This window comes from Physella acuta, unplaced genomic scaffold, assembly GCF_028476545.2.
Source record: "Physella acuta isolate Inbredline_101_S28 unplaced genomic scaffold, ASM2847654v3 ptg000450l, whole genome shotgun sequence".
NCBI classification, from domain to species: Eukaryota; Metazoa; Mollusca; class Gastropoda; family Physidae; genus Physella; species Physella acuta.
The window spans coordinates 1,052,308-1,078,298 of record NW_026731969.1 but is presented as its reverse complement, the minus strand read 5'-3'; the positions used below and the strand labels follow the sequence as shown (position 1 = coordinate 1,078,298).

The following is a 25,991-nucleotide window of genomic DNA, read 5'->3' as shown; positions in this document are numbered from 1 at the left end:
TATATCTATATCTATATCTATATCTATCTATCTCTATCTCTATATCTATCCCTATCCCTATCTCTATCTCTATCTCTATCTCTATCTCTATCTCTATCTCTATCTCTATCTCTATCTCTATCTCTATCTCTATCTATATCTATATCTATATCTATATCTATATCTATATCTATATCTATATCTATATCTATATCTATATCTATATCTATATCTATATCTATATCTATATCTATATCTATATCTATATCTATATCTATATCTATATCTATATCTATATCTATATCTATATCTATATCTATATCTATATCTATATCTATATCTATATCTATATCTATATCTATATCTATATCTATATCTATATCTATATCTATATCTATATCTATATCTAAATCTATATCTATATCTATATCTATATTTATATCTATATCTATATCTATATTTATATATATTTACCTCTTCTTTTCTCAAGATTCTCCCCCATATCTGAAGATATTGCAAATAATATTAGATTGTGGTTCGAATACTTTTCTTTCAAAAGATAATGTATATACAACCAATAGTTAGTCCGTCTGCTCTCTAATCTAAATCTAAATCTACATCTCCATCTGCATCTCTATCTCTATCTCTATCTCTATCTCTATCTCTATCTCTATCTCTATCTCTATCTCTATCTCTATCTCTATCTCTATCTCTATCTCTATCTCTTTCTCTATCTCTATCTCTATCTCTATCTCTATCTCTATCTCTATCTCTATCCAGTGGCGTGCAGACCTATGTAGATGCCCGGGGCAAAATCAAGCGGAAGATGCCCCCATAAATACTTATATATATATATATATATATATATATATATATATATATATATATATATATAATTTATTTTAAAAAATGTACTTGTCTTAATTGAGATGAAAACGTTGACTACAGCCAGCTAAATCCAAATGGAATGAATGGTTGGAACTTGGGAGAAGGGGGGGGGAGACAATTGCGGGACGGGTCGTGGTGGGGAGGGTGGGGGGCTGTGATGCACTACAAAAGAGTCTCATCCGGTATTGTATTACTACCCGGGACCGCAGGGACAAAAACGCTGTCCGTGTCTGCAATTAGGGCGTCAGATACGCCTTTATTAATGGGATGTTTCTCTCTTGGCCTGTTTAGGAATTCCTATAGTGTAACTAATACAGGTGAGAGTGTGCATTGAACTAGAGATGTTTCAGATTTTTCTCTCTAAACCACTTGGTCAAAACGTCAACTCTTTAAAGAGAAAGGTGATGCTAGCTAGATACTCTCAAACTATCTTAACCTTGAATATAACAGAAGTGTACCTTGGTTGGCTAAGGGGTCATCCGTTTATGACGTCCACACATTTTTTGGATTTTGGACCCCCCCCCCCCTCTCTTCCCTGTCCACAAACGTCCACTTTTGACGCCCCCCCCCCCCCATCCCGTGGACGTCCACACTGACTATAAGTTTTTGCATAATCTTCTTCCACTATTACTCAAGCTACTGCATTAAGTGTGTATATACTCTGAGTGTATATAGTATTACAAATACTGGTACAAATGTGTTTTATTGTCCTTCGTGTCCCACACCTGAACAGGGACAGCGTGCTAACCCCCCCCCCTCCACCCCTCTCCCGTCTCACAACTGAACTGGGATGACCCCGCCTACCTAGAGAAGTGGTCGCCTGGTATTTGACCTGGGATGCAAATGTGGGGACACTTGTAATTGGATATCTTATTGTATTCCAGGTTAAGCCAGGGCATAGGCCCAAGCTGGGTGGTTAAAGGGCCAGAGAGATAGGATAGTTGAACTTTAGCTTCGCTAGGAAATATTTTTCTTTCACACTACCAAAAATAATGTTAGATTTAATGTGTGGACGTCCACATTGGGCCAACCCCCCTCCCCCTGTCCACACGCGTCCACAAAAGTCAATTTTTTACGGACCCCCCCCCCCCCCCCCCGTGTGGACGTCATAAATGGATGACCCCTAAAGCTGCCAGCTTAAAAAAACATTTCTACATCGGATTGTGTTTAAAAATCCACTATGCTATGTCAGACCCTCCCTAGGCTTGGACGCGTTTTCACTAATTTAACACCCAAGTACGTCTGTCTAGTTCCACTAACGGCTTCCATAGCCTAAAAACCCACACCGCATCCCCACATTTCATTACATCATTATGGGTTCAATAACTCTATAGATAGCTCTACTATTAACTGAAATAAAACTGGCTCTGCATGTGCTCCCAATTACTTTAAAGAAAGCTCTACTCAGAGTTAAAAACTTTAACTTTAACACTACTTAAAGCATGCTCCTCCTATTTGTAAAAATCAATATGGGCGCAATTATTCTGAATGATATCATTACAATGTATCGAAAACAATATGTTGATTCGTATTCTTAATAAAACTTCACACATAATTACTTTATATATAAAGTTTGAATCGTGTGATTAATTTAAAAAAATTACAATACAGAAACAAATACAACAGATGTTGCACCTCTATTTAAATCTACCTATGAGCAAACTGCGTAGCGGTGGGGAAATGTTGACAAGGTCAACAACTTCATCACGATGAAGTAGTAGTGATTACGATTACAAATTATATGAAACAGTTTCAACCCCACCTCACCACCACAATTGTGTAAAGCGACATTAATGTCACACCTAGGTATACACTGGGTTGGATAATTGACCTAAAGTGACCGGACAGTGGTGAATGAAGTTGAACCCCCCCCCCAACCCACCCCCGAACTGATCCGTTAAGTACTTGTAGAAAAACGCGTAATGATGTACCAAAGTACAATGCCGCCAGAAAATTAGCTTTTTAAACGTAAAACTCTGTGAATATTGTTTTTGCAATTACCAGTAAAAAGGTGTGTGATCAATACAGTGATCCAACCCATACCTATCACGATGTTAAAAAATGATCTTTAAAGAACACAAAGAAGCAGTAGTTAATTAAAAATATATGATCTGAACTAAAAGACCTATATTTAGTTATATGTAGGCTGTTATTCCGAATGTGGTTCATTTGTATAGAACAACGAGCTTTTATACCAACTCTGATTTTAAAATCTTTCATTATGCTGTATTACTTTAGCATTTATGATGACGATATATTAAATTTTGATTATAGACAAAACATTTTGTAAACACAAATAATGTTAAACAATTTCATTATATTCTAAAGTAATTATTTTTTTTTTTTGACATTTATAATCAAATTTGTAGATATATACATATTTATATTAAGTATTAAGAGAGTGATTATCTCCCCTATTTCACTTGTCTTAAAATTCCCAGGAATTATTATGTAAGATTATTTAAGAAAATTTGAGAGAGTTTGGGGGAGTTCACTCATGCTGTTTTTCTTTATACAATACATTACGTAAATAACCGCTCAGGCAAGAACCTCGTTATTGTAGTGATACTGGGGTCGGCGTGGTCGAGTCGTTACGCTCATGGTTGCTTACCGAAGAAGTCTCGAGTTCGAACCCTCGGACAGAGAAGGCTCGTTAACTGGGGACAGCCACAACTGCTGCCTTGTAGTTTGTTCTTGGTTGGACAAAGGCTATGGAAGCAAATCAAAAAATAAAAGCAGGCTGTAATTGAAATCGCGGTCAATGGCACATAACCAGTTGACATGTATACTTAATTGTGTTGGAGGGAATCCCTTCTAACACTAAAATTGAGAACGAAGAAGAAGTAGCTATGCTGTATATTTCTGTTTCGCGTGGTTATAGGATTAGACCTCAATTCCAGTATTTAATTCTCAATTCTTTTTTTTTCTTAACTTAGTAGTGTTCTCACATTTTCCAAAAAGTCTTTTTCCTATGAGAATTGTTAGAAACGTAACTGATAATGTATATGATATTTATGGTTACATCATATGTGCTTTAGATAAATAACTTAATAATAATATATACAAAACTTTGCATCAAATATCCTTACCAATAATAGACCTAATAATTTGTGTAATGTAACAATCCATATATTTATTTCTTTAGCAATGTGTTTTACCAAAGGAGTGAATTGTACTTCTTAACTGTCCACTTTGGCAGTATTTGAAAATGTGTTTATGTATATCTGTGTGGATTGAATCTAACGGAAGATTCAGTATGGGAACATACGATCAGAGGCGTAGATAGGGGGGGGGGCGGGGGCCGACCTTAGGCGGCGCCTAAATGGGTTGGAAAAATAAATTGAAAGTTTGAGGGGGGGGGGGGTAGCAAACCGAAATCTTGAGGGAGGGGATTGCATTTATCTGCCAATATGTTTGCTTGTTTTATTATTTAATAGAACTTCCCAAACAACCTTAATGTGTATAATATGATCATTCGTTATTATAATATTTACTATTATTGTTAAGAATCGTGTAAACAAAAAAGAGAGAAACAAAATCACATCTTCGTAAGAGATATGTTCAAAAAAACAAGAGCTAGAATCTGCTTGACTGGGACTGTAGAAGTATTGTCGATATGCGAAATCTCCACAGAAAGGTAAGACATCGTTAAACACATAGAATACTAAAAATCGCACACTATTTTGAGAGTAAATGTTATTCAGCTGTTTCTAACCAAGTTTATGAATATACATTTTGTGTATAGGATTCGTCACGATCAGCAGCAGTCACACAGTAAAAAGGCAAACACGAAAACGACGTTTAATTCGCCTAGGAAAAGAATAAAACACTGGAAATCGCATTTGGCACACAGGTAAGTTGTTCGAATTAATGGTGTATTTTGTTTTTATAAGTCGTCATTTCAGAACAGTTTCTAAACAATACAATGAAATTCTATAATTTAAATAATAAAAACTGTAAATTTAAAAGGTCCTAGGACCTTTGACCACAGGTGCTTTGACCATAGGGGGTTTGACCATAGGGGGTTTGACCACAGCGGAGCTTTGACCATAGGGGCTTTGACCATAGGGGGTTTGACCACAGCGGGCCTTAAAGGCTGGCGCTAGACCTCATAGATTTATTTTAAATATAAATGAAACACAAATAATGCGACATATAACAAGTTTCACAAATAAATAATGTAGAAGTACTTGAAAATACATAGCATATATAAAGGATAAAAAATGATACAAAACTTGCCAACAATATAGTCAAAGATGTAATACATAAAATGGTTAACTAAATGACAGATGTGCTATAGCACGCAAATATGTCAGTACATCTGTTTGACCATATTATTACATCATGTCGAAATTTAAAATATAATTTAGCAACTTTTAAAATAAATCCTTACCATATATGGACAGCATTGGACAAACCACCTGAGATCAAAGACCCTATGTGGACAAAACACCTGAGATCAAAGACCCTATGTGGACAAAACACCTATGATCAAAGCCGGACACAGTGCTTGTGATCAAACACCAGTTGATAGACCACCTGTGATCAAAGACCCTCTGCTGAGAAAACACCTGTGGTCAAACCCCCTATGGTCAAACCCCCTATGGTCAAAGCACCTATGGTCAAAGCACCGCTATGGTCAAAGGCCCGCTGTGGTCAAACCCCCTATGGTCAAAGCCCCTATGGTCAAAGCTCCGCTGTGGTCAAACCCCCTATGGTCAAACCCCCTATGGTCAAAGCACCTGTGGTCAAAGGTCCGCGCATCATTTAAAAGTACAATTGATTTGAAACTTTTTAAATTTACTTTTATTTACCGGCACATTTTATTTGTATGTTGTTTTGTTTTCTTCGATTTTTTAAACATCTCTAGCAATTACAAAATATTAGCTTACTGCTCTATAGTGCATTGTTAACCATTTTTCGTGATAGTGTTCTAGCGGCTAATTGCTGTTTAATTGGCTAATTACATGTAAATCGCATTCCATGAGCGCAATGACGTTTAATGATTACACTGGAATATTTAAAAATAAATGCATGCCTGTGTTTATACAGTTCGATTTGTTGCATTTAATGATTCTTAAGTTGTAGAAAACATTCGGAGCTAACAATTGAAATTAAGAAACTATTAGTATTGAAATAAATAAATGGAATTAAATAAGTTTTTTTAAATATATTTTTCTTTGTAATTGGCTTTTAGATAACGTACTAACAAATATGCTTACACAAACGATTCGATTGTATGTTGTTTTTTGTAGCAACCACATTAAGGACTATGCGGTAGCGGCGACCTAAGAAAGGACAACTGAATTATCCAACTCTGTGTAGATGCTACACAGCTCTAAAAGGTGAACTACGGGGAAGATCTCCCGCTCAGTTGACCACGCCTGAAAAAGCAAAGGTCCTATAAAAAAAAGTTGCATGGTATTAATGATATTGTTATAATATGTAGAAAGAACAATAATTTAAGAGCTCTGTGTTGCAATTTAAACTCGATTATTCAAACAAAATAAGAAGCTAAGAAATTAGTCATTTTTTAAAGAAATCATGTAGGCATGTTTTATTTACGATCGTGTCAAGTTATTAATGAGTTCCTCTTTTTAAAACCCATATTTTAGAAACGAAATATTTTTTTAAACTTTGTTTATCGTAATCTATTAAAATGACCGTAATATCTCATAAAAAGAAAACAAGAAGTAGATGGCACCTTTTAAAAATTATAATAACTAAACGTGTATATGTGAATCACGTGCTTTAACGATTTAGTTCAAACTCTTTAAAAATTCATAATCTAAATATTTAAATAAATTTCGTTAATTATAATTCACTCTAATAAGAGCAACGATTGCTTAAAAATTATTTAAAAACTGAACTTAAAATTAAATAAAATGTGTACAAAGGACATTTAATTACATAACTGTTTCTTTTCAAATTCTGAAATAAAAGCCATATTTCAATACAGCTACACAAGAGCCATTAAAAATGAAAAAAAAACGAAAAATGTTTATTTACAAAAAAATTAACTATTCAATTTTAGTTTACTATTCAAATGCATTTTTGCAAATGTATACTCTTTAGTGTTTAAAATGACTTTTTTTAAAATATTTTAAAATTTTTATTAACGTACTACTCAGTATCGTAGAGAAAATTTGAGTTTCATGTGCAAAAATGTTTTAAAAATTATTGTATTCTGTAAAAAATGTTTCTCATATACTGTCTTAATTTTTAGAAATTCTTTCTATTTCATTCAGGAATGGTTTATTAACGTTTTTTTTTTTTTTTTTGTTTGTTTTTTCCTTAGTCGTGATCTTTATAGTAGTTAATCATATCTTTATTGCTATTTTCAGAAAATATAATTTATTAATCAGTTTACTTCAAACGATTTGCCATTAATTTATAACACTTTTAAGAATAAAATCGTAACAGGGGCTCTGAGATTGTTACCATGCTAATATAGCAAACCCAATAGACACAATGTAAAAGTACTAGAAATGCGAAAAATATTACAAAATATTTATTAAGAACTGCACATTTTTGGTTATTATTAATGGAAAGAACATTTTTGTTCAAATACAATATTTCGAAGATTAAAATTCTGTTTGAATATATTTTAAAAATCTATCATAATCTGGTCACTGGATTAAACATAAAAAGCTATATGTGTTGGGTTTATTGTTACATTCTAGGTAGAAAACATCTCCTTAAAGTTGCCCGTATAGGAGGCATCTTAAACAAGACAACCTCTAAAAAGAAAATTTTAAAAATATTTAATTAAAATGTTTTATTTTATTTTATAGCTTTCACTCAACAACAATATTTTTAGAAATAAATAAAATTCAGTTTTTTTTAAATTAAAATTTGCAGTAAGTATTTTTTTATTGTAAAACCATTTCTTTTTTGTAAACTGTGTATTTTTATTTTGTACACATTTCTGGAAATTCATTTCGACAGTAAACTAAAATTGAATAAATACTCGTGTTGTGTTGCTATAGAATGAATGTTGTATGTTAGTTCAAATATTGCTATCTGGAACATGTTGTACTGGACACTAATAAGTATAGTCTACAACTTTTTTGTTAAAAAAAACTAGAGTTAAAATTGGTAGCTATATGGTGAAATATCTATACGCGCTAGATTAGTCTGATTTTTTGTTTTTTGTCTGATTTATTATCTTGAATATAGCTCAGTGAAATATTTGTATACGTATGGAAATAATTGGCAAAATTTTAAGCTTAATTTAATTAAAAATGTGAAAAGAAACTTGGTGATGAATACTAATGTTGGCATTGGGAAATGTATTACTAACTAATAAATACAAAATCATTGTTTGAATTCCTGCTGGTAGAGTTCACATTAGAACTAATCCTAGACTATATAATGCACAAGAAAAGTGTCCATATAGGAAATCTCTTCGATCTTATAATTGATACAATCGGACAAGACATCAGAAAAAAATATTGCAACAAAACTAGTCGGCAACAAGTCATGTATCTTAGTGTATATGGCATGTCCTTTTTCTCTTACCTTTTCCCATTACTCCTTATAGGCAGATGTACGTTCATTGGCGAGGCTGAACTTGCGTTTTATCGCTCTCTTCCTAACCAATTGATATATCCTAATAAACTGTAGCCTGCTACCCACGTACGGCAGTCACTTGGTGAACAATGAAATATTTCAGTACATCACTCATACACACATCTTGGCCATAACTTCCTCTTTTGTAATTTCACCGTCTGTTTCCTAATAGTTTGAAAAACCCAAAGCAATCGACGTAAACCGAGGCAAACATTAAAATACAAAAATGTTATTGCTACTAAAACGTGTTATAATATCTAGTCTTAACAAAGTATGATACTGCTTTTGGGTCACATACTACGATTAGCGTAGGTTAGGAAATGTTAATATTTAATTATAATTATATTCATTGGTAGATTTGAGCTTTCACGAAGACTGAAAAAAAACCTCTGTAAGTGCAGTCCCAACTCTTACTGTTATGTAAACATACACAAGTATGTTTTTAAAATCTCACTCAACCTTTTTGTAGACTTATCAATAACAACAATTGTCTGCTCCTGTAGAATTTCATTTTTATAATAAACTAAAATCGAGTAAACAATGAGGTAAGTTTTTAGTTTTACTGTATGAACGTGTCGTGTCTTCTATTAGAAGAAAACAGTACAGGCCTGCACATTAAAACCGTAAATGTGTACAACCGAGTAGTTTGAATAAAATCTTTGCTTTGCCCAACAACGTGAAGCAAGTTAACCACCACTTAGATGTATGAAACAGATGGGTGGTGTTAAGGTGATACTGGTAGATCTAGATCTAGTACATGAAGCGAAACGTTTCGTCACGTCTAATGGTAAATGATGCATGTTTTAAATAAACATTGGAGAATTGAACTAAAGCACGGCATACAACAAAAACCTAACTAAAGATAAATGTGTAACACGTAATGTGTGTAATGTTATTTGTAGTGGCAAGTGGTCGACGTGATTACAGGTTTAAAACAAAGCTGGACGGTGAAGAAAGCCAAGGTTGTATTATTACATCAAACGCGTAGACGCAGATTCGCAAATAAATAGATTAATAAATAAATGCAAATACTAGTAAAGCTTCTCATTAAGACTTTAAAATCCATGAGGCAGATGACGTAGAGTTCTTATGTTTCTTGGCGTATGAAGGGATGGTGTAGTCAGCATTATGCCCAGCCGCCTTTTCTTTTCCTAACGTGAGTCTGGTACCCATTAGAGCTGGGTAAACCCAGAGACCTCCTACACTACGGCAGTGTTTCTTCCAGACTTTTTTCTCCGGGGGGGGGGGGGGGGGGGGCTCTACACTACAGTCCCGTGCCCAGACCGAGATCAAAGCACAAGACTTGCAGAAATAAAATGCAAATATACATATGAAAACAAATAGCAACTTCTCTTTAACTATACACTAGTCACTTTACCATCGGATAGTCCCCGTTAGTTTCTATTTCAAGCATATCGATTCCGAGCAGGAAACTAGCTTAACGCAATAATCTCAACTCGTAATAAGCTATTAATAAACAGAGTTTCTTCCAGGCATCTCTTCGAGGGGGCTTTGCCCCCCCCCCCCCCCCCCCCCCCCGAACGAAATGAAATTTATATAATTTATATAGAAAATATATACTTTTAACAGTGTCCGCCCCCCCCCCCCCCCGAAGAAAGTCTACCGCCCCCCCCCCCCCGAAAATTTCAAGTGCCCCCCCGGAGAAAAAAGTCTGGAAGAAACACTGTTAATAAACCGTTGCTCTACAGTGTTTCCCAACACTTTAGCATCTAGTTCTGCTAACGGAGAAGCATACATAATATTTTTATAATTACATAATCACATAAACTACGCTTTCACAGCAAGGTTCTCTCGTATCGATCTATCTTTGCGCTGGCCTAGAACCGTGTTCTCATTTAGTCTTATCTATTCGATAATCCCTCTCCCTCCCTTGTCCTCCACACCAGTGACGTCATTTCGTGCTACACAGCTACTGCGCTAACACAGCAGGTCATGTGACCTGAGCGTCTAGCAGTAAACAACAAGCCATTCGTCTAAAAATAGCACACCACCACCACCACGTTTACATGGCTGAACTCACATATTAGTTGTTAGCGTGTACGTTTGTGTTTATGATTATTCGTGTTATAAAGCATCATGGAGACACACAACATTAATTCTCCCACCGAGGATATTTCTGTGTATTTTAAGGGTAAGGGTTACTGGTGTGTGCTTTTTGATTCACCTTCCATGGCATTATAGATATATGTATTTGTATAGCTTTATTATACTCCTGTAGTATGCCCATAATTATGGCATAATAAAAATCAATATCCTCTATTTCAAAAACACTTACACGTATCTAAACCACTTCGTATTATTGCATAGTGCAGGCCTAATCGATTTTTAAAGCATTTGTTTGTTTGGTTTTTCATTAAAATAACGTAGGCTAATATTTATATGCATACCATACACATAGACCATGTAGTTAACAAGACCATTATGCTTAAAGCATACAAAATACACCGGCATGATACGTGTAAGCCATGTTTGTAACGAGAAGGTCTATTAGTTTTGTCCTCTTGTGCAATATCGATTTTTTTTTTGTGAATGAAAAATAGTACGTTAATCGACACTACAACTCAGCTAACTTCATTAAGGCAAAAATTCTTAGGTTGAGAATTAAATATGGAAAATAGTAGCATTGCAAAAGGGGTCAATTACTTAGGGATCATCCATAGATAACGTCAAGATTTTTCGACCATATTTATACCCCCCCCTCCCTCACCCCGTCACACATCGTCCCGAAAAGACAGATCCTACCCTAAAATGACATCACACCTCAGCCTACAACACCCCCCCCCCCCTCCCCTTCCTCTCAAAATTGCATTTTTATGTGTGTTTTCTTTTTTTAAAGATCATTTTTGTTCTAAAATATTGACAGATCTCGGTCAAATATCGGGTATTTTAATTAATTTCTAAATAATTTTCTAAAACACAAAATGATCGCTAAAATGTAGTTTCTAACACTACTTTTTTAAAATGCAAAAGTGTGACAACACACTATCTAAACACTCCCCTCACCGCAAACACACATCGTCACAAAATTGACCCCCCCCCTCCCTCCTACGATTGCGACGTCATTTATAAACGACCCCCTCAACAGAGAATTTGTGCTAAGCTTTGATATTACGACATGTTTGGCTAATCCAATACATGAGCGTAGAAGAAGAGCCATCTAAGTGTACAATTTGTACGCAGGCCACTGAACCATCCGCCTATCCGACGTACCACCACTGCCGCACTGGATGACTAACAAACATACAGACACAAAGCTGTCTTGCTAAACACACACATAACACTTCTCATCTAACCAACCAAAAAAATGGCTGTATTTAGCTCATCTGGAATAAAATGTAGCCAGTTTCTTTCGGGCATATATTCGTGTGAACGGGGGGGGGGGGGAGAGAGAGACTCTGCCCAACCCCCCGAATCACGTTCACCTCCCCGCCCCCCTGAACGAAGAGATAATAATAATTTGTAGTGAAAATACATCATTTTCCACTTAATTTCCACCAGTTTCTTTCACGCTTTTCCTCTTAAAGGGGGGGGGGGGTGACCCTGGTAAAAGTATTAGTTTCTCTATATAAATTCTGTTTCGATCGGGGTGGGTAGACTTTCTTGGGGTGGGGGGGGGGGGGGGGGGGGGGGGAAGCGAGACACATCAGCCTATAATATTATTTGTACTCTCAAAAGGTACGCACGAGGTCGAAGGGTTTGAGCCTGGTAAGATGGAATCAAACCCACCAGCGCACATGGTCAACTGTAAGAAAAACCCCGGCCACACCGGGTTTATTCCAGTTCAAGACTTCACCATCGACCACCTGCCTGCGGACCTCCGAGAGAAGAGTATTTTCAAGTTCGTGCAGGCTCTAGCTGACATCACTGTCCGGGTGTGCGTGGCTGGGGTCAGCAAGGACAGGCCTGACGTCATACCGGATTCCGATACCCCGTACCCTTTTTCCGAGTTCAGGGGTCAAGATGTGATGATGACCGGAAGTGGCCGGATTGAAGACGCGACGAAATACGACGATGAGATGTTGCCGTGCCACTGTGAGGAGTGCAAAGAGTCGGGTCAGCCGTGTAGAGTCTGGGGTCAAGTTGACGTCATCACGGCACGGCACGTCGTGTTTGACCAGAAGGAAGCGGACAACACGAGCATCCGGTTTTGGTACGACGACGAGCAAAGCGACGTGGTGACGCTGGAAGGCTGGACTATAAATAACCCCGACACGGACGGCGATTGGTGCAGCTTATCCCACGTGACACACGACGAGCAGCTGATTGGACGATTGGACGCCATGTATGCTCGCTGGCGTGAGAAACTAAAAAAGTTAAACGCGAAGTACGAAGCAACCGACGATGTAAACAAACTAGTGGTCCTTGTGTCACATCCGCACGGCTGTGCTAAGCGTATCTCCATCGGTCGCTGGGTACACAAGCAGATGCTGAAGTACGACAACACTAGGTACACGTACACAGCGTGTTCATGCCCAGGGAGTAGCGGTGCGTATGTGTACAGGCTGGGCTGCACCTTCACGCTACACACACATAGTGGATCGAACACGCTGTATAACTTTAGCGGGGTAGATTACATGTGAGTGAACAAGTGAATACCTAAACATCACGCAGGGTCGACACGCTACATCATCCCAAAAAAATACTGAATTGTACTTTCAGAACTGGCGATTGCTGGGGCAGTGACCTCGACATATGAAAGAATAAAAGGTCGGTTCCACGCTCAGCCTTTACTTCCTCAAACTGGCTAAAGTGTCAGGTACTCCTAACAGCCAGTGGCGTAACGAGGTCGGGTGTCACCCGGTGCGGCACTTAATGGTGTCACCCCCCAGAGGCGTAGCGACCCTTCCCGGGGACAAACTTTCAATTTTCGATTTGCACCTCCCACCCCCTCAAACTTTCGATTTGCACCCCCCTCAAATTTTTCTCTATATATTTTGCTATTTTTTGCCTTGGTGTCACCCCCCTAAATGTTGTCACCCGGTGCGGTCCGCTACGCCTCTGTTCACAGCTGTGTGGACTCTGGGACATCCTATTGATTCGATTCCAAGATCTGAACCAGTCTTTCGGGTTTGCAATAGACAAAGGTAAAAAGGAATTCAGTATTGAAGTGTTAGGCCGTGTAATTGTTATGGACCTAAGCAACCATCAGTTCAACAACCAAGGCCAATAGTTTAACTAAAAATAATTACCCTGCCCAATACTAAAATGTTGAAATTTTAGGTCAATCCAATTGTTAAATGGTCTAAAAATAGTCTAAAATTATTTTTTTTTTTTTTGTATCTTGCGTTTTAATTTTTACTCTATTTTTGCATATTATTAATTACAAGTTGTCTTCATTGTTTACAAATAATTTTGAATTATAAAAAAAACTCATTCTTCATTTCAAAAACTGTTTAAGACTGACATGTAAGAAGATGACCTCATTTAGGTTGTCAGAATTTCATGTTTGGCACTTTACCTTGATGACCTCCATTGAAACTAATAATAGCACCATACATGACCTGTTTATCTTTCCATCATCACTGGACTTTCTTTTTACATCGTTTATAATTATAATGTTGGAAAGTATTCCCTTGAATATAACTAATTATATTATGTGCCAACATGTTTGCGCCTCATCGCTTGTTGGCTTTGATTTCAGCCCATCTTTCTTTCTGGGTGTGCTTCCATATGCTTTGCCATCCAATAAAATTCTGAGAGACAGCAGTGGTTTGATTTTGGTTATTTTGTTTTTCTCCTACTTGTGTTGCTGTCCCCAGCTATCAAGTCCCATCTGCTCCAGGGTTTAAACTCTGGACTTTTTGGTTTAGCATCCATGAGCTTTACCAGCCTGACTATCACTGGACTAAATCTACACAAAAATGGTCTGGATGTAGATGTTTGTGAGCAGATTTAGGACTAATTTGAATTTTCCAGTAGGATAAGAATTGTGTATTTACAGATATTTAATGTTGAAAAAAAAAAAGGTGAAATACACATAATGCCGCTACCAATCACAGTTAAAGTACTAAAAAGAAATCAGTTTGAAACAAGCCAAGGAGATTTGATCAGTTGAAAAAAAAAAGACTTCTTCAGATGATTGGGAATACACTAAGGTTAAAACAAAAAAGATTAGGTAGTATAACCACAATCAAATAATTTACGGTTAATAATATCTTTCACAAAACTCATACCACAACATAAAAGTATTAATGCTGCTGATGTTAGTGTATTACATGTCAGGAACAAATGCGATTGATTAAAAAAAAAAGTATACAAACACATGAATAAATAATTTCAAATTTATTATTTCACTGGTTTCATCATAATTCTCGACTATCTTAATTTTTGACATAAATTATATGTCTCAGTCTGATGTCCACAAGCATGTTTAAAGTCAAATAAGACCACAGTTGTATACAAGTATACAGCATTCACTTAACATCTGATAAATATATCATATACTACAAAAAGTCAAGTTATATGTTAGCAAATTATTTACTAATGGTGCACATAACCTAAATCACAGAGAGTACTTGGCTGTAAACCAACATGTCCATTAAAACCTGTACACAAATCAAAGTCTCCTACATACTCATTTAATCTGTTCAGGCCAGAACTTGTTCATAAAAACCTGTATACAAATCAAAGTCTCCTACACTGATTTATATTCAATCTGTTCAGGCTAGAACAAGTTCATTAAAACCTATATACAAATCCAAATTCCCACACTAAAACTCTTATTCAATCTGTTCAGGCCAGAACTTGTCCATTAAAACCTGTATACAAACCCAAGTCTCCTACACTCAAGACTCTCATTCAATCTGTTCAGGCCAGAACATATTCATTAAAACCTGTACACAAATCCGAATTCCCACACTCAAGACTCTCATTCAATCTTCTCAGGCCAGAACAAGTTCATTAAAACCTATATACAAATCCAAGTTTCTTACACTCAAGACTCTCATTCAATCTGGTCAGGCCAGAACTTGTCGTGTAAAAAGTCTTCAGTCAGATTTACTGCCCCTTTGCTGACAGCGCTCTCCACCATGGAGTTAATCAACCCCACGATATTCTCATCCTTCTTCAACCACTTGGCAACCAGCTCTTTCTCCCACTCATGGCGGACTAGTTTAAAAAGGTCAAGGGTCGCCCGGCTGTCCTCTACAGAACAATGGCCTTTCCTATTCTTTTGGATGTGTCTGTCTGAAATTATTTGGTAAAGCACAATTTAATTTTAATATTTTAAATAAAATATAATTAGGTGAAAGGGGGGGGGGGGTTGACACCATAGGTATTGGTTTTTTTGGGTGGGGGGAGGGGGGACGAATTGAAATAGAAAAATATTTTATATGGAATACATATGCTTTAACAGTGTCAGCCACCCCCACCCCTCAACCCGTATATTTAAGTACTTCAAGTACCAGTAGTACCCCAGAAAAATGTCTGAAAGAAACTGTGTGACACATTTCCAAAAAACAGCTAACTGGAAATATCTAAGAGTTTGAGATGGCATGGTTGGGTAGTGCTCAACAACTAACAGTGAGACAAATTTGTTAAGTAACAAAAATCCCAAAATGACTTTTCTTGAATTATCTGAATATTGGGAACATTATTTTAAAATTAGTAAAATATGTGTAACAGAATGACGCAAAATGAGTCAGAATATAATTTTATTTTAATTTTCAACAACAAGAATTTGCTAATTAAATTTCTCATCAATGACAACCATCTGACAATAAATAGAGATCAATAAGTAAATTAAATCAATTTATAATGGTAAAATTTACAATTTTAAACCATGGCTTCCTGAAAGGGAAAAAAAAGTAAAAATTCCAAAAAAAAAAAAAACTTTTCAGGAACAATAAATATTTTGAATGAAAGATGCAATAACATTGTTTTAAAACATACATGTTGAAAGGGAACATACAAATAAGCAAGCATTTAGAAATTAATACATTAAAAAAATATTGATAGGAAAAAAATATCAAATTAATCAATAACCCTGCAATATAAGAGGTCACTCCCTCTTCCACCTGTTTGAACTTATTGTCTTTTGTTTGTGCCAGTTGTCTGGCTATCCTCCTCTTTTTGTTAGTACACTCAATAGCCAAATCTTTTTTACTCTTTTTTCATTGTACAGTTGGTCCAATAACTGCCCAATCTGGCACCTTGCTGAGACAAGCTGCAACCCACTGCTGTTAGAAATCTATGGGTTGCAGCAGAGCCCTGATTGAACTCCCCAGTGATGAAAGCAGTGGCTAATGTAACTCTTAATAGACCAGAAAAGAGATGCTTGTAGCAGCGACTCCAGATCATGCCATGAAGGCTCTCTTATTCAAGAGACTGGCTCAGTCAATTTTTTATAGCTTGTTTTGACATAAGGTGCAACCTTGTCGTTAAGGTTGTCAGCCTACCTTTGCGAGAAGGCACAGACAAACCTCAAGCCATGGCCTTCCGATAGAAGCACCAAGAGTCATCGCCCGCTGGGCACTTATGATGTTTGGGTGTACAACTGTATTTCCTGTAGTTATTACTTGTGTCAGGTTACCAAGGCCAGCTCCTCCTAATCTAACAACTCTCTGTATTTTTCTGTATTTACCAGGTTGTAGAGCCTCTGGGCCACATGATTTATACATTCTTGTTTCTCGATCATATGCCCATATGGTATGCTCTCAAGCAGAGCAGAATACGTTTTTGTGTCACCATCAGACAAATTGTTGTGTATCTGAGCTGGTGCTGAGCCTCTGATCTGCCTCACATCTTCTTAGCAGCTCCAACTTCCATGGCGCCAGAAGAACCACAGACATTTCTGGAGCACTTTGACTTGTTTCCCTCTTACCAAGTAGAATGTGCCTCTGTGTCAGATTTCTTCAGGTTATCAACCACTGTTGCACATTGCTGATTTGATAGAATAAAATGAATTTAGAATATTGAATCTTAACAGTAATTAAACAAGGACATTTTTTTTTTTTAAATTCTCCTCTTTCACTCATAATACATACCGGGCAATAAGTTGACATAACACGCGAGTCAATTGAAAGCGTATCTTTAACATCCATGACAACACTAAGACCCAGCTTTGAGGTGTGTCCTCACTTGGCCCATGTGCTATTATAACTGACAGCTACATTGTGTGGGTTTTCACTTTCATGTTACTTTGAATTTCTCTACAGACTCATTGAAAACTGAATTGAGCTCTACAGTCTTGGCCTTTTCTATCTGTTTGACATGGTCATTGTATGCGTGGCAGGTCAGCATTTCCAGTCCCATGACCTCAGAAAATTTAGCCAAGTGTGAGCATCCCATGCATGCATACAAAGATGCCAACACAATGTTTTACTGACACACTTTCGTGGAACACTTCTATGAGGTGTGGGATTGTGACCTAATGCTTTCACACTGCCCATAGTAAAGTTTACTGGTACTGCCAGTCCTTGAATATGATCTGCATAGCACTGCAGCTTGAGGTCACTGCTGCCACAATCTGAGCACACAACGCCCTGTACTAGAACTTGAAGGCAATTCAAATCAACATTAGCTGTGGGTAGAGCTGACTATACAGTAAGTGCCTTTACATGTAAGTTTGCGTCATGAGAAGACATGTTCAATGCTTGTGGTGTAGATGAAATGTTTGGAGTGACTGGTGAAAGTGGAGCCACACTAGAGGCAGGATGTTTAGTGACCCCTCCTTCACTTTCTGTGGCAGAGCGACATTCATGTTGGCAATGTTTTTCCTCATGCTTGATGTTGTGGTCTTTTTAGGCATCTGAAATTTTTAAAAAAGGATAAATTAAAATAAACTAAAACAAAGCTAGATCATGAATAAAACATAAACTATAGAGTCTAGATCTAATAAGTAACAATAGCTGTGCCGTAGATCTACTACATTCTACATTCCTTTTGACAAAACATTAAAGAGTAAGCCTACATTTAAATTAGTAGAATAATCTAGATATGACAATAACAATAATTACAGGATTTCTTTTGAATCTAAATAGGAGAGCCTGGTAGAAATTAAAGTTAAAAAAATAATTAACAGTTTTACGTACCTTCAAAATATTGTTTTTGTCTCAAATTTTATAAAATAGGCGAAGAAATACTCAAAAAACGAGATGTAGAGCTGATCGAATGAAACTGGACAACTTCTATAATCTCATGAGTAAACAATTGCCATATGGAAAAGCAATGCATTGTGGGTAAAATGTTACTCAAATTAGACTTTTACCAATTAAAAAGTTCACAAGTAGGTCAGTGAGATGCAGATTTGAATGGGGTCTCATTTAATACCACATGGTCAAAACTGCTATGACCAAAATTGATATAAAAAGGGATTTTTTTCAGCTTTTGGTTATGTTTCTGTCATACACAACTAACAAATAAAAATGTTTTTAAAATACTTAGAGAATATTAATATCCTGAATTACATAGGATTGATTTAATAGTATATTTTCCTAGCTAGAAACGCATTAAAATAAAATGACAATTTTTTTGGGCCTCCTTCATTTTTCCCTTTAAACCTCACTTAAATTATTTAAATTTAAAATATAAAAAAATATACTTGCATAATTGTTTTCTAATGTGTTCCTTATTATGTTTATGCCTGAAGTTTTAACATTTAATCAACCAATTTAGAGAGCTATCAAAAAAGAAATATGAGATACCTAACAGTGCCCCTGAGAGTTTTTTCAAACTGTTTCCTCGACCCTGCAGACTGGCCATCTCTACCAACAATTTACACGTCGATGTGTCTCGCACCATAAAATATGGTGGCACCCAGCCAAGTACTTTAAAGTCATGATACACTGCATGTCCTATAATTACTTTGTTCTGCAGAAAGAAAAAGTTGCATTAAGAAAATGGTATTTTCACTAATCTGAAACTACAACTAAAAATCTACATCAAATGTAGTGGTAAAAAGGCAATACGAACTCAGAAATACTAGCTGAAAGCTTTGGGAGCATAGAGTATGATCACACTAAACTTTACACAAATAGCCAGGAATGGGTCAGTAAACAATGTTTCTAATTAGAAAATCAATTCATTTTAGCCTATGAAGGTATGAGTAGCTTACAGTTTTCAATATCAGGAGTAAAATATTACTTTTCTTCAGCATGGTTCAAAAATGTAAAATGTTTATCTTTCTTCAAAACAACTGCCCATTATTAGACTTGATCAAATTCTTTTAGATCATTGTATTTTACACTACAGTTGCTAACACATTTTTAGCATATTTTTGACATGGTGTTTTATGTCCAAAAAAACTGGGAGTGATCTCTCCTAAACTTTCTTGAATATCCTAATATAACACTACCGGGAATGGCAACTCGGGACATAGACAATATTTTTAATCAATTTTTAATTACTTAAAACTTTTTATAATAGAATAGAATCTCGTAAATAAAAAGAATTACACACCAAGTGAACGCCAAATAAAATGTGCATAGTGCGGGATATTATTAGTACTTTATAAATTCACATGCGTTTTTTTGAGAAATCGGAAATAGCGTAAATCACTACTCCCGCTTGACGGAAACTACTCAAAATTTGATAGAGGGCAGAGAATTAGAACTTCTACATACATGTGAAATTTCATTTATCTATCTGAAATAGTACTCAAGTTATAGGCTTTTGAAAAATTGAAAGTAGAAAAAGTTCCACTTCCGGTTATCGGAAATCGCTCAAAAGTTGATACGTATCTACGATTTTGATATAATACTTATATATGAAATTTCATCTACCTAGCTGTAACGGTACCCAGGTTATTGTATTTACACACACACACAGACATACTGACAAGATTGCAAAACTATGTTTTTCTGACTCAGGGAACCCTAAACGTCGAGATATGCAAAAATCTCAAATTTTTTTTTGCAGGATTACAAGACTTTCTCTATACTTCGTATATACGAGAAAGTAAAAAAGGGATTTGTTAGTTATCTTTTTATAGGAAAAGATCAAAAACAGCAAACTTGTAAAAATTAGTAAAGCCTCAATAAAAATCTTGGTTTAAGCACTATGAATTCAAATTAAAAAACTAAATTAACCATGCATGTGAAAGCATGATCATTAGCTTCAAGAGAGTACTACCTACCTCTAGCATTCTCTTGATGTCCGGTAAGGCTTGTTGTATGGGTACAGCAGTTTTCATGTGGGAGGGTCGTATCCCACTCCATATTGTCCTGTAGTCTGTGATGGTTTCCTCAGGCCTGATGTACTGGTCATACAGCACTTTCCCATTGTAGTCTACTACACTGCAGCGAGCTGTAACATACACATACAGTTCTATGAAAATGTGTTCATATCAATGTTGTTAGGTTTTTTTAATACAATTCAGTGGAGTATTTATGTTATTGGTTCCAATTAATATGTAAAAAAGCAAATAAAATCCATCTGACAATAAATAAAATATTAAAATTCACTGAAAAATCCCAAATACTAAAAACATTTTACTGAGGGATATTTTGTCTGATATCATTTGTCAATTATATCATTTGTCCATGATATTTTGTCTGGGATATTTTTTTGGGATAACTTGTCCTGTCACCCTGTTATAATACCATGATGTTTTACACAACTAGATTAAGTCAATGATCTAATACTATATAACATAATTTTGGCATAAATTAATAGTTCATTTAATTTATAATTAAATAAATCATTTACACTTTCAGAATAGCAACCTTTAGGTCTAACTTTGATACTTTGTTAAGAGCTATACCCAGCCATCTTTACCTTCCCCAACTGGTGCCAGGTACTTTTTACTGCTGAGACATCCGCTCCTGATACCAAACTTGATTCCATCAGGCCAGCAATTGAGTGCCACACCACACCACATCACCCCACCATGATAGTAAACTTGTATTTAATTAGAAAACACACAGACCCACCTAGAACGCTATGCCTCCCATTCAAGCCTGTTCCAACCATCTCACAGTCTATTGCCACATACAGAAAGTCAGGTATATCTAAGCTTGGCTGACATATAACGTTCCTGCAGAAATTAGGAAAAATAATGTGCAATGATTAATACTATTTTCTTTTTGTATGATCCACTTCTTACTATGAATAAAAGGAAATGTAAGCGAAGGAAAAAATCATTCAGAATGTTCATTATTACATAAAAAGAAACATCTAGCCTCGTTGTAGGTTGACTGTATGAAGACAGAGCTAAAATTAATTAATTAATAAACATTAGTTAGCCTATTAATAAAATGTGCATGATTGTTTAAAAAGATGGAGTGAATTACATACTTCAGCACAATTACCTGTAGCTTACAGTTGTAGATCACATCTAAATGGAGCACTAATGAGTATTTATGTTTTGGGTTTTCAAAAAATTGTGATTATGTACTATCAGCACTAGGATAAATTATCTAATAATTAACTAACTTTTATTTCAATTATTAAACTTAAACATTTTAGCCTTAGGTTGTACTGTAGTGACTGGTAATGCTTGAATTTTTTTACATTTGTTTCAAGAGTCATTCCAAGCTAAATATAAAGTGATTAGTAAATCTATTATGGGAAGGAGTGGTCTAGAGGTAGAGAGCTGGACTGCTAACCCGTTAGTCTCGAGTTCGAATCCGGGTTCAAATCAGTAGACCGTCCCTGCGTCCACCCAACTCTGATGGGTACCTAACACACGTTATGGAAAGTAAAGTGGGCTGGGCATAGGCTGACCACACTATCTCTTCATATGCCGAGGTCACAGAAACAGGTGAACTCTACTCCACTTGTCCTATAGACCGTCAGGTTTGAAAAGGGAACTTTACTTTAATAAATTTATTACCTGGAAGGACTAGTGTAAACTGCCAACTCCTGTTTGTCAACACTTGTGTCTGTACTATCAAACAGTTGTATGGGTATAATCGGGCCGTCTTTTTCCTCAACCAGGCTTGTAGGTTCATTTGGGTCGTAGAGGTCACAGTCACCAGACGCTGACACTAGCTTGTCCTGTCCACCCACAGAACATTCTCCAGCTTCCTTAATACATGCAGGCTCACTGCCTCGTCTTGATTTCTTTACGCTCCCTGTGTTTAGTGGGTCCTGCTTCCTTTTGTTTTGTTTTGTACTGAAACTTGGCTGAAATTTCTCCAAGCTTTGACCATTGTTTTTCTTGCTTTGTAAACACACAAGGGATGTCGATAGTTTAATATTTTTATTCTTGGAGGACTGAAAACTATAATCACTAGCCGACTTGCACAAGCAAGAAACCCCATTTAAAAGATCTGTACAACTACTTGATTTGCTTTCAGGCTTTAACTTTCTTTTTAAAACTTGTCGTAAACTGTCAGCATCATCAGGTATACTTTTAGCATAGAGTTTCTTATGATTGACACAACCACCTTCAAAACTGGCTTGGTCTTGTTTTGATGGTAACTCACTTTGATTATTTGGCCCACCATTGATTTTTCTCAAAATCCCATATTTACAATCAGATGGAAGTAATTTAGAAGTTGTGTCTCTTCTTGGAGTACGCACTCCTAGTCCTGCATTGGAACCTTTGGAAGCCGGAGATAAGGTTGATGAATCATCGTCCTCATCATCCTCTTCCTCATCAGTTAGGTTTTGTTCCAGCTGCTGCAGCAGATCTTCCTGCGTGACATCATCATCTAGTACCAGCAGCAGCTTCATTCTGAAAACATCCACAGATATTACTAATATTAGGCCTGTTACATTAATATCATTAGGATTAGTTTTAGATAACCACTTGATGACTAGATCAACCTTGGCTAGACCCACTTTGTCAATGTACTAGATCTATTTAATTATTTATTCAAATTTCAAAGAAGGATGGAAAATATAATGTCAATAGGCCTAGGCTACACTACATGAACAGCAAACAAAGCCTCTTACAGAAATGATTTAATTAAAATCTAGATCTAAATGCCACTAGATCTAGATTCTATCTAGATCTAAATAAATGTTAAGGGCCTAACAAACAAAATTTAAAATAGTAATATTAAAAAGTTAAAAAGGTAGGCCTAGGCCTATTACTAATAGGCCTAGGCCTACCTTTTTAACTTTTTTTTTTGATTGCCTGGCTTTTGCCAGCAACAACAGCTTATCTTCTTCTTCTTCTTCTTTGTTCTTAACTATTAGTGTTGAAGGGGATCGAGATTTATCTGCCAGTGGGTTTGAACACGAGACTTTGTTCGAATTTATCAACCATGAGCTTTTTGCCGACTCGACCACGCCTCCAACACAGTTAAGCGTTACGTGTCAACTGGTTATGCGCCATTGAGGCCATTGACTCCGATTTCAGCCTGCTTTTCTTTTTGGATTTGCTTCCATAGCCTTTGTCCAACCAAGAACAAACTACAAGGCAGCAGTTGTTTAATTTTGGAGTTGTCTCTCCTAGAAGAGTGGCTGTCCCCAGCTAACGAGCCTCATCTGCCCGAGGGTTCGAACTCGAGACTTTTTTGGTGTAGCAACCATGAGCTTTACCGACTCGACCACGCCGACCCCGTTATTATCATGTGGGTAATCTATCGTTTTAGCGTTTTAAATTCCGTCGTCACTAGTAATGTAGGGATAAGGTAACTAATAAATATGGCTTAGGCCTAAATATGAATATATTTTTGCATATTCTACTAAAATACTAAAGATAATTGAATATTAAACCACATTTAAGGGTTAGCCTAAATCAATAAAAATGTCATCTACTGCAGCCGAATTGATTACGCTAAAATGATAGATTACCATCATGTGTAGATCTAGCAAATATTTTATAATTTTAATGTCAAATTTGAAATATTGATAAAATTGATTGGGCCTACTCTTAATATTTTAGAATCTAGTAGGCCTACTTACTAGATTTCTACTACTGTACTAGATTCTAGATCTAGATCTCTAGTTATTTACTAACTTGGTAATCTATCGTTTTGGGTACGTAAAATCGCCCGCGACTAGTAATGTGAAAAACAGGTGACTCCTTAAATTTTAATAATTATTTCACATTTTGAGGAGGATTTATGTTTTTTAAAATACAAAAATGTTTCCTTGTTTCATTTATGTACCCGTTTTTAAACAATTTAATTAAAACTTTTCCGTAATAAATGAAGACTAGCGATGTTTCCAACAGATGCAACCATGCTCATTTACTATAGCAGCCATCTTGTTTAAGTTTTATTTTTATAAGCTTATAGCGCAGATTCAGGGGGAAGCCACTCTATTTTACAAATGGCTGATAGCAAATCTTGCTCTCAGACACTGCTGTTTGTGTTTAAAGTTAATTTCTGGCCTATACTATATTGATATAGTTAGCCATTGATTTAGGTTTATTATTCATTTATCTATAATATTTGACACAAATATATGACAATTAACTTCTATTAAAGCCTTGAGTCTTGACAATGAAGTAACGTTTTCGTACATTAATAGCCGCGGGCGATTTTACGTACCCAAAACGATAGAAGATTACCACTAACTTTAACTTAGTAAAGTTAGTAGGCCTAGATTCTAGTTCTAGCCTTACTAACTAAATCTAGTAAAAATTAGAATCTAGATCTAGATCTAGAAAAAATCTAGATCTAGTCTAGAGTCTAGAGTCTAGACCATGTTACCTCAAGCCTGCGTGGTGTAACCCTATGTAACGTATCTATTTTTAACTGCTAGATCTAGATTTAGATCTCCAAGTGGTGTTGGCTAAATAACGAAAAGTGCCATCGTCACAACGGCTCGCCGAGTAGCGAACATTATTTAACGATTTTCGGCCCAACGAAAATATTGACGGAGACTACAAACCGCATCGTTATTTAAGTATTTGACGCAGGCTACATTTTAACCACATTCATTTGCATCATCAGCTTTTTCCGTTCGTGCCCGACTCATGGGACAGATACCGTAGAGTCCTTCAGCATTGACCATAAGAGATGTGTGGACTCAGGGACGTCCAACAAACTCGAGCCAGGGATCCGAACTCGAGACTTTCAGACTAGATCTAGATCTAGATCTAGATCTAGTAGTCGTAAGCTAACCCATTAAACCCTACATTTGCTTTAATTCTTGAACAATGCTATTGTATTATTAATGTAATCGCAAAACATTCGCATTTTTAAGACAAATGCAGTAGGCTATGTCCAAAAAACAATAATCTCGAGAAACAGTGGCGTAGCCAGGATCGTCTCAAGGGGGGGGGGGGGGGTCCAATTTTTACCCGGGGACAAACTTTCGATTTGCACCCCCCTAACCCCCCTGCCTACGCCACTGTCGAGAAAAATGAGCTTAAAAATATAATTCCAAAATCAAAATAGTGCAAAATATTATGCTAAATCATTCAAATAATATTTGCATTCTAGTTTTGAGACATTTGGCATGAGTGTTTTGGTAGCTTCTATTTAAAGTCTATTATTGCCAATGGCAATGTATTCCATTTATTTCATTTATTCAATTACGGTAACAACTGTAGGCACGATGCCTTTTTTTTACATTGGCAGTTTAAAATAAAATAAAAATAAAATACATAATAACAGGTAAGTAGTAAAAAGCAATGGAGTTGTAAACACATAGCAGTAATATATCATTCAAACATTTGGAATATAATAGAT

General features: G+C 36.1%; 2 protein-coding genes and 1 long non-coding RNA gene across 3 annotated transcripts; 2 read left to right on the top strand and 1 right to left on the bottom strand.

Annotated features, from left to right (window-relative positions):
* The first annotated feature begins 4,383 nt into the window (after positions 1-4,383).
* Positions 4,384-7,852, top strand: LOC131943288 (uncharacterized). The gene is made up of 3 exons (XR_009386876.1): positions 4,384-4,504; positions 4,613-4,720; positions 6,123-7,852. It is a non-coding gene; the product is annotated as an uncharacterized LOC131943288 (long non-coding RNA).
* A 2,602-nt stretch (positions 7,853-10,454) lies between these two features.
* LOC131943277 (uncharacterized) lies at positions 10,455-13,134 on the top strand. The gene is made up of 2 exons (XM_059303300.1): positions 10,455-10,591; positions 12,136-13,134. The coding sequence occupies exons 1-2, from the start codon at positions 10,537-10,539 to the stop codon at positions 13,038-13,040; spliced, it is 960 nt and encodes a 319-aa protein (XP_059159283.1). The 5' UTR covers positions 10,455-10,536; the 3' UTR covers positions 13,041-13,134.
* Positions 13,135-14,754: 1,620 nt separating this feature from the next.
* LOC131943286 (uncharacterized) lies at positions 14,755-25,080 on the bottom strand. Its single transcript, XM_059303311.1, has 6 exons — positions 25,008-25,080; positions 22,232-23,077; positions 21,330-21,433; positions 20,534-20,703; positions 19,104-19,269; positions 14,755-15,645 (listed from the first exon to the last, which is right to left on the bottom strand). Exons 2-6 carry the CDS (start codon positions 23,074-23,076, stop codon positions 15,404-15,406), a joined length of 1,527 nt encoding a protein of 508 aa, XP_059159294.1. The 5' UTR covers position 23,077; positions 25,008-25,080; the 3' UTR covers positions 14,755-15,403.
* Positions 25,081-25,991: the final 911 nt, after the last annotated feature.